Source organism: Crinia signifera, chromosome 7 (genome assembly GCF_055691185.1).
Source record: "Crinia signifera chromosome 7, ASM5569118v1, whole genome shotgun sequence".
Classification (NCBI taxonomy): domain Eukaryota; kingdom Metazoa; phylum Chordata; class Amphibia; order Anura; family Myobatrachidae; genus Crinia; species Crinia signifera.
The window spans coordinates 146,322,746-146,340,003 of NC_139223.1; the positions used below are offsets into that span (position 1 = coordinate 146,322,746).

The 17,258-nt window shown below is 44.4% G+C and overlaps 1 protein-coding gene across 1 annotated transcript in view; it reads right to left on the reverse strand.

Moving 5' to 3' along the window:
• Positions 1 to 17,258, reverse strand: part of LOC146020647 (sodium channel protein type 2 subunit alpha-like) — a 134,622-nt gene that overhangs the window by 36,773 nt on the left and 80,591 nt on the right. The window contains 4 exon segments of the mRNA XM_083153911.1: positions 1,034 to 1,207; positions 2,918 to 3,159; positions 5,978 to 6,110; positions 12,519 to 12,854. Of these exon segments, the coding sequence (XP_083010037.1) occupies positions 1,034 to 1,207; positions 2,918 to 3,159; positions 5,978 to 6,110; positions 12,519 to 12,854 (885 nt within the window).

The window sequence follows — 17,258 nt, forward strand, 5'->3', positions numbered from 1 at the left end:
TTCGGGCTCGGTGGCTCGCTGCGCTCGCCACACTATTCTATTCTCAACTCCACGCCGACGTGGATAGTGGGGGTATGAAAAGGTCGCAGGACGCGTACCGCCGCCGCTCGCCACGCTTCGGGTTCACGTTGATCGTGGGGTGGCGTTAACAATTGTGGGGGCCATTTCACACTTCAGGGTGGCTATTTGGCCTCTGTGGGCCATTTAACATTGATTCCTATGGAAAAATCGTGTCAATTGAGGCATTGAACAGAAAAATCGGGTCAATTGAGAAATTTAACATTGGTCCCTATGGGAAATCGTGGGCATCGCGTCGCACCCAATTTTTTAGTGCATTCAATGCCCGCGATGACCGCGATGGGCGCCGTGCTAGGTAACGAGTATCGTTGCTCTTTTCCCCTTTCCTTTTGCGGACGGGGGTCGTGGGGCGGCGGCACAGGTCACGACCATGGGAACGCCCAGTGTTTCATGGACGTTCTCATGCTAATTCGCCGGTGATGCAGGGACCGGGCAGCTAACGTCCCCGTATGTCAGCTGCCCGCCCTGTTTTGGTACCAGGGTACATCGCTCCCCTGTGCAAACTCGCAATGGAGCAGTTCAACCACAATGAGGGGCAATAGCTGTATCTTTCCTTAACATTCACCAGCGCTTAGGAAATCATTTGATGGTCGGCGACCAAGCTGCGAATGGATGTTTATGCAAAACATCCATTTGCATGCTTTGGGGGGAAATCTGTGTGCATATGGCCGGTGAGCATCCGTATAGCTTTGCGAGTCCACCAGAATGAGGGCCATTGTGTGCTAGAATATATATATATATGTCTAGTGTCCATGAGTCTCTGAAACACTGCCAAGTGCTGGCAGAGAGTGAAACTACATATCTTATTCACATGCAAACAGAAGGTAGCAGACTAGCTTTCGAACCTTTTGCTTCAAACGGGCTTACTACTAGTACTGTATATAAAGAAAACAAAGCTACTACAATTCAAACCTACAAACATTCAAAACCAAAGATATTATACATCTTAAATTACCAATCTAAAGGATCGAAGAACAGTGAATCCTCCAGTTGTTGAAAGCCCAAGTTCCATTAAACTAAGACTCACAATAATTCCATCAAAGATATTCCAGCCTTCCTGGAAATAATAGTATGGATGCAATGCAATCAGCTTAAAAACCATTTCTGCTGTAAATATTCCAGTAAACACCTAGAAATGGAAAAGAAAGGGCAGCTTACAGTATTGAATTAATAAGAGTCAGTGCTTTTACATGGCTAAGACAACATGTGAACATGCATATACATTTTTACAATACAGCACTTAAGGATGCTTCTAGGAGGGTATTCAAAAAAGATCAAAGTGGCATATTCGTATAGCTTATTTTACAGATATTACTGATTTTCTGCCAATTTATATAAGTGTCTTGTAAGATATTCTGTAAACATTGGCCTTGGGAACCACTTTCTATCATTTTCTCTCAAATACCACAGAAATGTTCTTGACTACCGTATGTTCTACCCATTTTCTACATAGTAAATAGAAGTATCATGAAAATCAGTGGTCATTCATTTATAGGGAAAACTGCTAGCAACAGTGGCATATCTCCAAGAGACATTGGAGACAGTGGCTGCTAGGCTCCAGCTTTCAAAGGGGCTCCACGAAAGGTATCTGCTGTACAGATCTCTCTCCACTCATTTTATAGAGATGTGCTATAGTCACTGCTGACTGACAAACCCCCTTTGCAGCCCCATTGAGCTGAAGAGTCTCAGAATGTGAGATAACAGATAACATATTTTATATAGTAAGATACAGCTCTGATTCTGTATCTTAAATAAAAGAGAGAAGAAGATGTTTTAACTTTTATGGGGGTTATCAAAGCTTGGAGTGAGATATGATTGTGAGAGATAATACTCTACCAATTATTCCACTCCTAACTGTCAATTTTCAAACATAGATGGTAGCCTGTAATGCAGAAACTGATTGGCTGGTACGTTATCTATTACAATTTTATCTCTCCTCAGGCTGTATTTAAAAAAAAACCCTCAAGGCGCTATTCATTATAGTTTGCAGCCAGCACTTTCAAATAAAGACTCTTCATCGCCACAATAACTGTAGCTGCAATAAGTAATTTTTATTCTCCCAAATATGCCATTGGTGAGTCGCACATGTACAAGCCAGAACCACAGGGGGGAGGGGCTCCATCTTCTTATTCGCCTCCGGGCGCCTGGTGGGAATTTACACCACTGACTACCAACGGGGAAGAGCTATAACGGAAGCCAATGCAACAATTGCAAAATGTAGCATGAAAAAAATAATCCTTTTGTTTATTGTTTACATGTATTATTACTCAGTTTTGCCAATGTTATTTTTTTAATACTGTAAATATATTTCCTTATTTCATTTTTTTGGTGTATTTTAGCTGTTAGTGCCAGCTCATTGTCACTTCGTCTGTTATTTTTGCACTTTTGAAAACCACGGGTGAAGTTAAACAGTTTGGCTATGTAAAATTCCACTTTAAACTATTTCAAATTGATTTTAAACTGCAAAAATCAACTAGATGGTTTTAGGTGCGATAAATGGCAAAGAAAAGATTATGTTCCACTTTTAATCCTTTTAAAATAGGCCTCAAAGAGTGTGCTGCCAAAGGCCATACTGATTATACATGCTAGAAATGAGTCAATATGCACCGCATGCTCATGCAATGCCGATCAACAACCCGCCCTTTGCTGTGTCATCGGATAACTGTGTGGATTGCAGAGATACCAACAAAGTAAGAGACAAAAGAAAATCGGTAATAATATAAAAAGCTAATATACATGAGTACATTGTGGTTTATCTTTCATTATTTATTTCATTATTTATTTAGGTATTTTTTTTACTACATGAGTTATTTGTTAATGAAATGTTTGGAGAACCCACCAGATTTCCGACAGAAAGCACATTAATGAAATCCTTAGTCATGTGGGCATGCTCCATGGCCATGAAAATAGTGTTTAGAACAATGCAGATGGTAATAGCCAGGTCTACAAATGGGTCCATCACAATCAGTTTTACAATGTCTTTAATTCTCAGCCAGCGATCACTGCAGTCCCAGATCAGAAAGCACTTAGCAAATTTATACCAGCATGGAGGGCACTTCTGTTGTCTTGACTCTTCAAGTTCTGAAAAGAAACAAAACAATCTTGAACATAAGGGGTATACAGAGGTTGTATAAAATGTAATGAGACCAAATTCAGGAAAAAAATATTTATTGAAAATATCACTACAAAAAAATTAAAATTCTTCAAAATAAGACCCTTGTGCATCAACACACTTCTGCCAATGAGTTGTCCACGCTTGGAAGGCGCCCTGGAAGTCCTTTTCCGAAATGTCCCTCAAGCAGCTCTTCAAAGCCGCTTTGAACTCTGCTACGGTCCCATGGCGGTGTCCTTTGAGGGCTGTCTTCACTCGGGGGAACAGGAAAAAGTCCGTCAGGGCCAGATCAGGACCGTAGGGGGGCTAGGGAGCGTTGCGATGCCGTAGTTGTTGAAGCTGGTGTGGCTTGGTGCATTGTCATGAAACAGCAGCTTTTGATAGGCTTTCACTCCCGAAACACTTTCTGGAACATGGATAACGTTTCCATAGCCGATTTTCCGAGTCCCACATAGAATTTAATGGCATAGCGCTGTTGGATAGAACGTTGCATTTTTAAGCTTCAACCGAGCCTAGGGACAGGGGTCCACTAATACCACGAAACAAACCACACGGAAGTTCGTAGGCGACTAATGCTCGGTGCATGTTGAAGCTGACTCCCCCCTCCATCGAACCCACCTGGAGCATGCATGCTGAGACGTACAGTCGGATCAGAAAAAAATAGGTCTCAGTGGTTTTAAAGAGGTAATCATTTACACAGCAAAATCAGGTTGGATTTTCTTTGTAAATGAATGCTGCTTTAAATATAATGCCATGGACAGGGACATGCTTGGCATAAACTGTAAACAAGAGCCGTAGATGTTGCCAAGGGATGCAGTCAGCATCCCAGCAGTCAGGATGCCGGTGTTCACTATACTGACGCCTGTATGCCCAATGCTGTTAATAGACCATTGGCAGAACATCGAATGGATGGGATGCCGATGCTGGAATACCAAAAAGCTGGCATTCTGATCACTTAGTATGTGTGGAACAGGAGCGGGAAGCGGGGATGGGGTTTTTAGGTTTAGGCACAAGTGGGGGCTATGCTGAGGGGAGAGGAATGTTAGGGATAGGCTATGGGGAAAGGGGGTTAGGTTAGGCACTTAGAAAGATGTGAAGAAAAAAGAGAAATTGTGGGGACGGGGTAGTCACTCCCCTCTATAGTATATAGAAACAAGAAAAAAAGAATATGCCAGCGCTGGCTGATATATTACAAGACGGTTTAAATTGTATATTTGATTTAATATATAGAAAAAAACAATAATAATATTAACAAATATAACATCTGGGGAAACGCGTTGAGACCTTTAATCCACAATTCCAACCTGTTGATATACCTTCCATTGGCTGACCTAAATCGGTGTGACTCACTTTATCTCCACCAATGGACTTTACATGTGAGACGTTTTGCTATTGTTCCTAATTCACCAGCTTACAAGTGGGATCTACACAAGGAGTCCTGAATTTTCACAGCAATTTAACAAGGGATCTATGGGAGACACATGCTGCTAATGTGGAAACACCCATTCTTCAGTAACGCTTAACAGATTCCCTTCAGCCATTACATCACCAGAAAGGTTAATATAATCTCAAATTTACACAGTTGGAAATGCAATGCCTGGACTTCACCATGCAGCAAATACAGCTCATATTTTAGCTTGATGTGACTTTAAAGGCCCCCTTACACTTGTCCAACTTGTTGTCCAACAAGTTGGACCTGACTGACTTGAGATTTATCCTACATTATGTGCCGGAGGATCAATCTCTTGGTTATACCCAATGGCACGGGATTATGCATTGGGTCCTACACATCAGGCACATCAGATTTTGTCAGATAAATTGGCCCAATCCATCTGAATTGGGTCAAATCTGACAAAATCTCACAATTGTTTTTTTTTTAATCCGCACATAATCTGATATCAATATCCAATAAAGTAAACCATCAAACGTAATCTGTGAAATGACCTGTTGGTGGTGCTCCCAGAACAAGTTTCAGAGAACTCAACTGGAAAAATGGGGTCTTGCAGTAGAATGCAAAAAAAGACTGATTTAGTCTTACCTGGGGCACTTGCAGTGCCCCAGGTAAGACTAAATCAGTCTTTTTTTGCATTCTACTGCAAGACCCCATTTTTCCAAAATCTCACAATTGTAAGGGGCCCTTTAGAAAGATGTGGTAGGGTTAGGCTGCACGTGAGAGGGATTTAGTTTATGCTGCAGCAAGGGAGGGTAAAAAGAGGCAGGGGAAAGGATAAGTATACTTACCTGACCCCTGTTGGGATTCCCTCTATCGGGATGTCAGCATTGGTATTCTGATCGCCAGTCATCCGTATGTATCTCCTTCCCACTTCATCAGACTTGAGATGACTTGGTGATGGCTCTGTTACTTAAAACTGTGGCTAATCCAACTACAACAATCTATTATTCAGAGATTTATATCATACTTGACATTTTTTTAGGAGACGCTACAGGAAACTTCAAGGGAAAGGGCCGAACGTCATTGGGCACAACCCCCATGGTGGCAAATGGTACAATTTGCAGGTCCTCAGAGAAAGGGCAGAGATAAAAACATGCCATTTTACATCTGTGTGCCCCACCCCTCAAATTAAGCCATGATTCCCATTGCTATCACCATATTTATCCACTATAAAGAGGGCAGAAAATGGGAGATCTGGCCACTCTTCCAGGGGTGCAGGGAACATCCCAGAAAGTGCGAGTCCCCTGCATCTTCCAGGAGAGTAGGTAAGTATGGATTGCACTAGGAAACTAGTTTTTTTTCCCCTGGGGGTTGTCACTTTATAAGCTTCCTACCTTCCATTGTATTTGTAAGGATAGTAGCAATGCTTAAAGCTCTTTGTCTCACAGTTGGATCATCCAGCAAATCCATGGAGATTTTGTATGAACTTAGTCTTCTTTTGTTTACATCTGTCTCTGTAGTAGTGCCCTAGAAACCAAAGGGCACATAGTCATTCAAACTGTTGTCGTAACACACATTATGAGACTCATTCAGATTTGGATGCATAAGCACATCTGCAATTCAAAGTAATGACATCATCATGGCCACACTATTGAATAAATAAATTCTTAATAATACTAATAAAAGCTCACAGCATACTACAATCAATGCTACAGTAGGTGAAGTTAGCTGAACACTAGGATCTGGAGACCCACAAAGAAACCCTTATAGGAGTCATACATATTGTAAATTTGAAAGTTGAGTACGCCCTCCTTTCTACAGTCTCATCACCACTGGGTGTTTATTGTTAAATACAGGGATTTGTCTGGAAAAAGAAACCTTGGTATGAGGAGACCACCTTCTTACTATGTGAGTACGGTACACCGCCGAATGTATTTGATCTATGTAGCCATGCCCCAAAGATCCCTTTATGTGTGGAATTAACTCCACCTCGCTGTGAGGGAGACTGGCATTTTTTAGCAGATATTTTGCACATCTCTCACAGCAACATTGGCACTCAAAGGGTTAAACATCTCAGGGTTGACTTACGTGCCTATATTGCCTGGGTACAGAATCTGCAGTCAAGGAAACCATGAGTGGTGAAATCACAAATATTGTATCTCAAGCAGGTCAAATTCTCTTTGTGCACTGCACACATTCACTTTTACACTGCATTCAGAAATGGATTATGCAGAAGCCCTCTCATAAGGCAAAATCAGATTCTGTATTCTACCTGTTTTGCTCTGTGCAAAGTTTACTGTACAGTACATCTTGCAGATAGATGTGCTCATAACATTAAACTAGCCCCCAGAAAATATGTATCTATACATTTATGTTTATGGCAGGCAAATAAGTAATAATGATAATAATACTAATAACAAAATGGTGCGCCACATCAGGTGTGCAAGCTGTAGGCCTGGTGTGAATGTGAATTATACAGCTGGTCTGCACTACTGCTCATATCCATAGGGGAATCTCCCACACACTGCTCTGGCTACTGTAAGAAATCAGCCTCTTTGTACATTTACCGGAACTCTAATCATGTAAATCTGGCACAATTACATTAGTACATCACTCATAATTGTATCAGAGTGACGTGGGTGGGTAATGTTACAGTGGGGATTGTAAATGCACCTCTGAATGGCATTTCACTCCTTGAACTGTACATTTCCCAGTGCTTAGCTATAGTAACAATGTGCCCACGCAGACCTTAAAATAAGACGTTCTGGGTATTTGACATTTGTATCACCTGAGAATTTATAACATGTACTGTATGCTTTTCAGTGTAACTATGTTATATGATATATTGCTAGATAAAAATATTAATAAACCTATTTATAATCAATAGATATGAAGAAATGTTTTCCTAATATCAGTATGTAACCATTAGCATGCCATGTTAGAGGTAAGGGATTGATTAACAAACTGGATAAGGAAATTAAATTGGTTACGTATTTACTAATATGACACTTTCATAAATAACAATGCATGTATGCTCTGATAACTTGCAATGACAATGGTAAAACATAGTCAAGAATGGATTTTATAAGATTTTTTGGACATACTGTATGTCTTTACGTTTGCATGGGTGTGGGTTGTTAGGTCTACACCAACTAGGTCGACACCACTAGGTTGGCAGGCAGCAAGGTCAACATGGGTCTAGATCGACATGGGTCAAGGTCGACAGGACATTAGGTCAACACAAGCATTAGGTCGACATGGGCAAGGTCGACAGTCAAAAGGTCGACATGGGGTTTTTCACAGTTTTTACCCAAATGTCGACACAGTCGACATGGACACAGTTTTAAGAGCACCGCATCCCCTCGCATCGCTCGCTACGCTCGCAATGCTTCGGGCACACTATTTTATTCTCCCACCACGCCATAGTGGATGGTAGGGCATAAAATACCGCCTGTCGGCACATGTCGGCTCAAAAAACTGTGAAAAACCCCATGTTGACCCTTTGACTGTCGACCTAGCCCATGTTGCCCTAAAGCTTGTTTCAACTTAATGACCTGTCGACCTAGATCCATGTTGACATTGACCCATGTCAACCTAAACCCATGTCGACCTTGCTGCCTGTCGACCTAGTGGTGTCTAGTCGACCCAATGCTTGTCGACCTAGTTGGTGTAGGCCTAATGACTGTATCCCGTTTGCATAAGACCTGCATCTTCTTACTGTGCAGGCACATGAAAAATGTGTAGATGTATATATTATTTGTGTGTCAGTCACTTGTGTCCCGCTATGCCTGGAGCGGTGGTACAATGGCAGGCAGGCAATCGATATCAGTGAGCTGTGAGGGGGTATTCAAGATTTGGGCACAACCCTGTTCCCAGTACTGGGGCCCTCTCAAAAGGCCCTGTGTGCATGACTACACAGCAATTACTATCGGTGGCAGTACAGTATGTAGTTGTCTTTGATTCATTAGTAGAATTTTGGGCAGTAACTGCATACTTTCCAATGGCCCCAAATTTGGCAAAACAGTTTCCGTTTATTGGACTGTCCCACCTATGGGCAGCAGTGTGTGTGTGTGTGGGGGGGAGCATCGGAATCCTGACTCGCTTCCTGACAGTGTTGGGAGGAATGTAATTGGATGCGGTCCTTGTGAACACACAGCTCAATTCCATCTTGTAGGAGTGTTATTGGAGGGTTGTGGACACCTAGCTCAATGCCGGCATGTGGATGGAGGTGGAATACCTGTTTCAGACAGATTTTATGCACCCAGCAGATGTGTCCTTTTATGTTGTTGTGCGATGCCGCAAACAACACTTGGCATAATAGGAGAGATGCTAAGCGTACACTATCTCTATGCATTCACTATAATGATGCGCCCACCGCCCCCCTCCATTCCTTTGGAAGCCAGGAGCGATGCAAACAAGGGCAGCATGATATTATGACATTGTGTACAAATAGGGTAATGTGGCATTATCATCTACTACCAACATTGGTACACTACCATGGAGCAGAAGTATACACACTTGGAGCCAGATGCACTAAGCTTCAAAAGTGATAAAATGGAGAGATTGATAAACAACCAACCAATCAGCTCTTGCCTGACATTTTTCAAACACAGTCAGATAGGAGCTGATTGGTTGGTTGTTTATCACTCCATTTCCAATCCATTTTATCAATTTTGAAGCTTAGTGCATCTGGCCCTGTATGTCTAACATAAATGCTTCTGTGTGTGAGATGGAGTGGTCTTGACCTGCGTCTGACTGAATATATAGATGAGAATATGCTTTTTATGCCCATCTCTTGTCTATGTGTGTTCTCCATCTGTGTGCGCGTGTATCGGGTCTAATTCAGCATGGAAGGCTAGTCATAGAATTTGCAGAGGACTGCGAGCAGAAAGTCTGAAAGAGAAAAGATCCTGTGCAAATTTGTGAATAAATTGCAAATGCTTCGCTCACTGCCATCCACTCGTGAATCCACTAATCTGCTACTGAGACAGGGAGGAAGTGGTCATTGCTGATGTCACAGACCCTCCTCAAAAACTTGGCATGCCTGCATTTTTCCAACCACACCCAGAAAACGACATGTTTTGGTCCCCAATCACCGACTTCCTGTCAGTCAAACTGTGGCTACATTGTACATTGTGATCCTTTGATATTTTTAGTTGCTAATTCCCCTTGTACAGGTGCAATGCGAACGGTACGCTTGCGCAGTTATTCGATAACCACTCAAATTCTGAATTCTGTAATTAGCAATCCATGCTGTATAACCCCCATAGATATAATTATATTTCCCAAACTATATAAAACACATGTGTGCAGTATAAGAAACACACTCCAAATTTATTTACAGATATTCATCTTCCTCCTGAGGGAACATCAAGCACACACACACACACACACACAGGCCCGACAATAGGGGGGTACTTTGGGTACAGCTGTCCCAGGCTCAGCCTCTCTGAGAGGGAAGGGCCCTGGGAACTCATTTTGCCCACCGCACCCCCTGCCACTGCCTGCGCTATGCTGCTTGCGCGCTGAACAAAGACCTGCAGAGTCCCGGAGGCTTCTTCACCTTCAGACGCTGGAAGCCAATCAGAGCTCGCATACCGATGACAGCCGCTCTGATTGGCTAACAGTATGCAAGTTCTGCAGTGGCTGCCAGTGTCCGGAGGCAAAGAAGCCTGAACCCTGGGAGCAGGGCTTCGTTCAGCCACAGCTCACTGAGCTGGAGGCAGGGGGTTGGGACCCCGAGCCAGGGGTGGTAAGTGAGGGGGGAGCCGAGTGGTAAGTGAGGCAGTGCCGAATTTCCCATTAGGCACGTGAGGCACGTGCCTAGGGGCGGCACATGTTTGGGGGCGGCACTTGGATGCATGTGATAGTACTGTCAGCCTGAAATGTACCAGTAACTGCAAAATATCCACTGTAATGCACCAGGTTCCATCTTGAATAGAGTGTAAATACAGTAGATGGGACATGCAGATACTGCCACTGTAAGTTGTCCTACATAGCAAATCATCAAATGAGGGCAGGAGGGCGGACATTATTTTTGTGCCTACAGGCGCCCTCACCCCTAAATCCGCCCCTGAAGTGAGAGGGGGGGGGGGGGCAGACTAGAAATCAGTACTGGGCCCCAAAATTCTTAGCGGCAGCCCTGCACACGCACCGCATAACTTAAAACATTCAGACCTATGAAGAGTCCTATTGGTGAGGTTCCAATCTCAGGCAGCAGCCTTGGTCTGTCAGGGGGGTGACTGGGTATTTATTTGTGACCTGTGTCTATATTCATAACAATATAAGCTACTGTGTCCCTGTATAACCTACTCGTTACATCACTCCAGTAGCGTAAAGTCTGTAATTCAGTCTTTATCAGGTATTTCATTGAAATGACAAATGGCAGCTGCTACTTAGAAACTGTGATGGGATTACTATAAGCATTTTTTTTTTTTGCTGAAAAAATAAAGACATTGTTAAAACTGTTTAATAACTGAATTTATATTAATCCAAAATATGTTACTAATGTGAAATGACGTGCATCACAGACTGTTTCTTTCACATTGATTGCTATTTGCCTTTGGTTTCTATGGTAAATTTACTAAAGTGTGAGTTTTTAGAAGTGAGAGATGTTGCCAATAGCAACCAATCAGAGTGTACTTGGCATTAATTTAGCACCTTCTAGAGGATAATAGCTGGAATGTGATTGGTTGCTATTTGCAACATCGTTCAAGTCTAAAAACTTTACTTACATCAGAATATTTACATCTTGGTGTCTTTCTGCACTTTTTACTATATACATTGCGCTTTCCCGGGCCTAATTCCGAACCCATCGGACGGTGCCGAATTCGGCCTATTTTCCGACAGTGGGGGTCTGCGCATGCGCAAATATGTGCGAACGCCTCTGGCGAGTATCACACGCACCAAGGCATTCGCATGGGTAGGGGGAGGGCAGGGGCCTGCATCCGGGGAACCCCCAGCATTTTATGGACATCCACATGAAATTGCTGGGCGTTTCCCTGGGAACTCATGCAAATCGGTGGCTGCTTGGGGCAGGTGGCCGATGTCACATGATATTAGCACCCGCCCCCTTTTTGGCCATCTCCATCTGAAATAAAAGTCAATTCAGACTGACTTTTCTTTCCGAAGGGGAGAAAAATCATTTGATGGTCTAGACCAGGAGTCCTCAAACTATTTTGCTCTGGGACCCCGTCAGACAATAAAAATAATGACAGGACCCCAGTAAGTTACTGCAGAAGGCCATCACATCACATGTGTAGTCAGCAGACAGCACCTACATGGCAGCATTGCGGAGGCACAAAATGATGGGAGGAGTCTAACATAGCAGACCATTCAACAGATATCTCAGACTCCCTGAATCAATGACTGAGATTAGAAAAGTCATCAGCCTGATGGTCAGCAACATGGAGTCGCAACCACATGCTGAGAAGGTCGGGACTAGACCATCTAATGATTTCTCGCAGCTTAGGCCGTATGTGAGGGGATGTATTCTTGGACGCATCTCCTCGCATGCAAGCAAGGGGATGCGGGAGGACGGCGCTGAACTGTGCACTAGGCTGCCAGCATACGCAGGTCAGAATCAGGCCTCCTGTCCGGAATTGTTGTGTATTTTTCACCATGCACTCTATTTTATCCAGTTAAATTTCTTTGACACGAGATATATCACTGTAGTTTGGATACTAATCTGTCCAGGTTGGTGAGAACCGCAGTCCTATGGTGAAAACAATATCTGCCTGGATGATATAAAGGCTTTGGGAAAGAAAAAACAGAAAAGGAAGACAGAAAAGCATTGTGCATAGTAAAAGTTGCAGAAGGGCGTATACACAAAACGAATAAGTCGTCAGGACCTGGAAATTCTATCCATATAAAAACAATTAATTCCGTCCCTCATCATTAAAAAACATTTGCAGGTTGCGGTGTCCACACTGTTACCTCTGGTAAGAGTCCAGCAGGCGCACAAGACCCACTGACCAAGGAGACTACTCCATTACAGTCCACAGTACTGTGCATTTTACCATTCATGGAAAGTAATGGCAGAATCCTGGACGATCGACTTGTCTGGCTAACGGTGCTATTTCGCCGCTGTCCATGTCTTCCAGGCACAAACAGAGAATCCCTTCTACTGTCGTTATCTTCAAAAGTACTATGTTCATCATCAGCAAAATCATTCTCTGACCCTACATCCTTGGCATGATCTCTGAAGCTAAAAATGCTTTGTCTTCTGTTGAGCCCAGGGGAGAACATGGGGCTGAGGACACTCATCTGCGGCTACAAAAATAAACACAAGAAATATATATTTAGTAGCGACATTAAAAAGCTTCACAATAGCCTGTGTTTTTATATTTGACATGAAACATGGAGTTTTAAATATGATAAAGTTTTATATAGCAAAAAGGGTTCTATGCACTGACCCTTGGAGAGAGATAACGTGGACAGAGATAAATAAACTGCCAATCGGCTTCTGTCACGCTTTCAAATACAGCCTATAACCAGGGCCGGTGCAAGGTATTTGTGTGCCCCAGGCAAAAGGGGGGGGGGGGGGTGTTTGTGGGCACTCTCAGCAGTTAGCCTCAGCGATAGCGCTGCCTGCACTTTGGAGCCACCGGCAGCAAGATCACTTACCAGTGCTTCAGCGAGCAGCAGCCGCCGCACGCCGGTCCAGCTCCCTCGGGACATCTGGTGACCGGAAGCAGCGTTATACCTCTGCCCCGAAGTCACTCTCCACCTGCTCCACGCCGCTACACAGCCAGCAGCACACACTGATTTCAGCCCCCACATTGTGCTGGCTATGACTGGCAAGTCCACACTGGACCAGCGCAGTCCAGGCAGCGGCCAGCAGCAGGATGAGTGGCCGGGTGCTGGGGAGACAGGAAGCAGCATGGCCGGCGTACCCGCATCAGCAGCAGTTCTGGGCAATGGCATACACAGCACCGCACAGCAGCAGATGAGAGGTGACACACACACACACACAGTACATAGTGTTGGTGGCACCTAACTAGTGTGTTCATCCGCTGCTCGCTGAAGCGCTGGTTAGTGATCTTGCTGTTGCCGGCGGCTCCATAGTGCAGGCAGCGCTATCGCTGAGGCGCTTATCCCACCCCTGGAAACTGTAGCGGTGGCTCAAGGGACCTGCTGCTACACATAAATAAAATTAATTTAAATGTTGGGCTGAAATGGTGCGCCCTCCAGTGGCCTGCGCCCTAGGCAGCTGCCTAAAGCTGCCTAGTGGTAGCACCGGCCCTGCCTATAACATGGCAGTTAGGAGCTGATTGACTGGTACTTTATCTCCATACACTTTATGTCTCTCAAGAGTTTAGTGCAGTGGTTCCCAAACTTTTTGAATCATGGCACCCTAAAGTATCAGAATATTTTTCACGGCACCCCTTAGGCCAAAAGTTGGTTACTCATTTCAGGAAAAATATTAAATTAGTTGTGATTTAAATGTTTTCCTTAGGTCCACTTATGTGGTGAGGAACATGATTCACTTCTGTTTACCCACATATTCTTAATTGGAAGCCACAAGCACTGATTTTGCCTATTTCATTGGCCATAAATAACTTGAATTGGTTCTGAACCACCAACCTGAGGCACCCCTGGAAGTGCTCCAAGGCACCCCAGGGAGCCTAGGTGCACAGTTTGGGAACCACTGATTTAGTGTAAAGACAGTACTAGACAATGAATAGAGAAACTTATGTATAGTGGGCCTGATTCCGATGTATTGTGCACAGCATCGTCGGGCACATAACAGCTGTAGTTGTCAAGGATTGACAATCTGTAGCTGTTTGGGGTCAGAGAGGGGGCAACAACGGGCTTTGTTTTCCAAAACAGACGTGGAGTTCTGAGGTTGTTCTGTTTCATAGATATAAAGATAGACAGTCAATAGGTCGACCTGGTCGAAAGGTCAACATAAAAAGGTCCATATGATCAAAATGTAGTGTTCCCGCTAGGCTGCTTTAGTGGGGCGCTGCGCCCTGCCCGATTTTTAAAGGGCAAAATGTCCCCTTCCCCTCTGGCAGTGCCCCACTAAAACAGAAATACAAATGATACTGAGCGCTGATTAAAATATTCTACACTGCAGCTGTACCAAAAGGGGAAATTACCTAAACCCCTTGAGGTGATTCAAGCAAAAAAGAAAAAAAGAGTATGGTACAGCGCTGTGTTGAATATAAAAGTAATTTATTTAAAAAATAAACAATTTCTTGGCCACATTAGACAAACAAGACTCACAACATATATAAATCTGTTAGTCCATTCCCATCTCAACCAAACTGGTTAGTGATTTTGCTGCATGCATGCAAGTGCTTGTTAGTTATAGCTCAAAATTTAATTTTGTTGTGCACATGCAAGGGTAGAATATACTTAGGTTTATCACCAGACTTGAGGCAGGGATGGGGTGTTCCTTTAAGGCTTTTGTAGAAACCACGATGTTGTCTCCGACCGTTGGTGCAGTCCCTAGTAACCGGTCTTATCAAAGAGGTACCACTCCTGAGGAAGCCGCTGATACGGTTATCGAGGCGGAGAAACGCGTAGAGAGGTCAGAGGGGACATCTTCTTGGCTACAAACAGAGACCCATCAATTGCTCTTTGATAAGACCGGTTACTAGGGACTGCACCAACGGTCGGAGACAACATTGTGGTTTCTACAAAAGCCTTAAAGGAACACCCCATCCCTGCCTCAAGTCTGGTGATAAACCTAAGTATATTCTACCCTTGCATGTGCACAACAAAATTAAATTTTGAGCTATAACTAACAAGCGCTTGCATGCATGCAGCAAAATCACTAACCAGTTTGGTTGAGATGGGAATGGACTAACAGCTTTATATATGTTGTGAGTCTTGTTTGTCTAATGTGGCCAAGAAATTGTTTATTTTTTAAATAAATTACTTTTATATTCAACACAGCGCTGTACCATACTCTTTTTTTCTTTTTTGCCCCACTAAAACAGCCTGCCTCCTACTGTTATGGTGATACCGGGGAAGCCCGGCACCGCAGTATATAGCTGTGCCCGGCGCTTCCCCGGCAGTGCAGAGCCTACGGGGAGGCTGGGCCTGCCCTCTCCAGTGGCGACGGCGCCCGGGCCCACTCTTTTTCGTCATGGCGTGGCCCGGGCATGCCCCTTTTGTGATGTCGGCGGGCACGGTCCGCCCCCCCCTTGTCGCTGCCCCGTGCAACGGTGCCCTGCCTGCCCCTGTTTCTAGAAGGAACACTAAAAAGGTCAACATTAAAAAGGTCAAAAGGTCAAAAGTTTGAGAGGATCAAAAGGTCGACAGGGTCAAAAGTCAACAGGGTGAAAAGGCTGAAAGGGTCAACAGTTCGACATGAAAAAGCAGACAGATGAAAAGTTCGACATGAGTTTCTCATGATTTTCTTTTGTTTTAAACAGGCTTGTTCTTACCTCATCATCTATTTTGACATAGGGAGAATATAATAGTGTGCAAAGCATAGCAAGGCACGGAGCCTGAAGCATGGCAAGCAAGGCGTGCCATGCGAAGGTACGCGTTACGCTAATTGGGGGTCCATGTCAACAGTTCTTGACATTGACACCAAACAATAAAAAAAACTCATGTCATCCTTTTCCTGTCTGTACCTTTTTCATGTTGACCTTTTGACCCTGTCAACCTTTTGACCATAGGAAGCAATTGGTGGGCTATAGCGCTGCCCCTTTGTGTGTGTCTACCTAGTGTGAAAAGATTACGGTAGTGCGGTGTAACAATACAACGGTTGTTTATTGCATATTTGCAAAACATAAAAGGTAATGGTGAATTGCTGTGCTGTATTAATTGGTGACACACTCAGTGTGCTAGGGGCCCCTTTGGGGAATTAGGAGATCAACGGACCCCTTTCTACCATAAGCCTGGTTGGCTTATGTCCCTTAGCGGCTGTGTGTGATTAACTGTCCAGTGGGAGTTCACCTACACTGTGTGAGAACACAGGTGGTGTGGTTGTTGCAAGTCTCCTTTTACTGTCAATAATGTGGTTAAGTCAGATAGAGGTTTAAGCAGTGATCGGTGTCCCACTGAACTGCTTCTTACCCTTCTTGTTGCTTTGCTGTAATGGATGTGGGTCCGGCTCACCTCCGCAGTTAGTCGGTCCTGACTAAGGTGCGGGTGCTCTCCCGCTGGGTCCGGGAGGCTGTAGTGTTGTACGCTGTCCCCACCGTTCTGTTCAGTGTCTCTGTAGTGGACGGCTGCAGCCGCAGCGTCCTCTCCTCGCACGTTCTTGCGGTGCGGCTCCACTGACACTGACTTGGTCGTGACTTCCGGGTGTCAGGTCAGCGCTGATGCCCGGGGTCACGGACTGCAGTGCCTGTGCGCTCTACTCCTCACGGAGGAGACTTGGCCAGATATTGTTCGCCAGTTGATGTTGTGGTTCTCTGTGTCCTGTGAGTGTGGGTGTGCGTGTAACCAACGCGTTTCGGCATGTGCTGCCTTTTTCAAGGTCATCATTTGACCATGTCTATCTTTTGAACCTGTTGACATATTGTATGTTGACCTTTTGGGGTCGACCGATTCACTATCTAGACACTGTGTACAGATGGAGCCATGCCCATTTTTGCTCCCTTTGCACAATGGGGCTCGTGGTGCAAAGGGAGCAAAGATAGGTGTGGCTCCATCTGTATCTAATAATCCGCACCTGTTCTGAGGCCAGGGTCTCTGGTGGCAGAAGGAGAA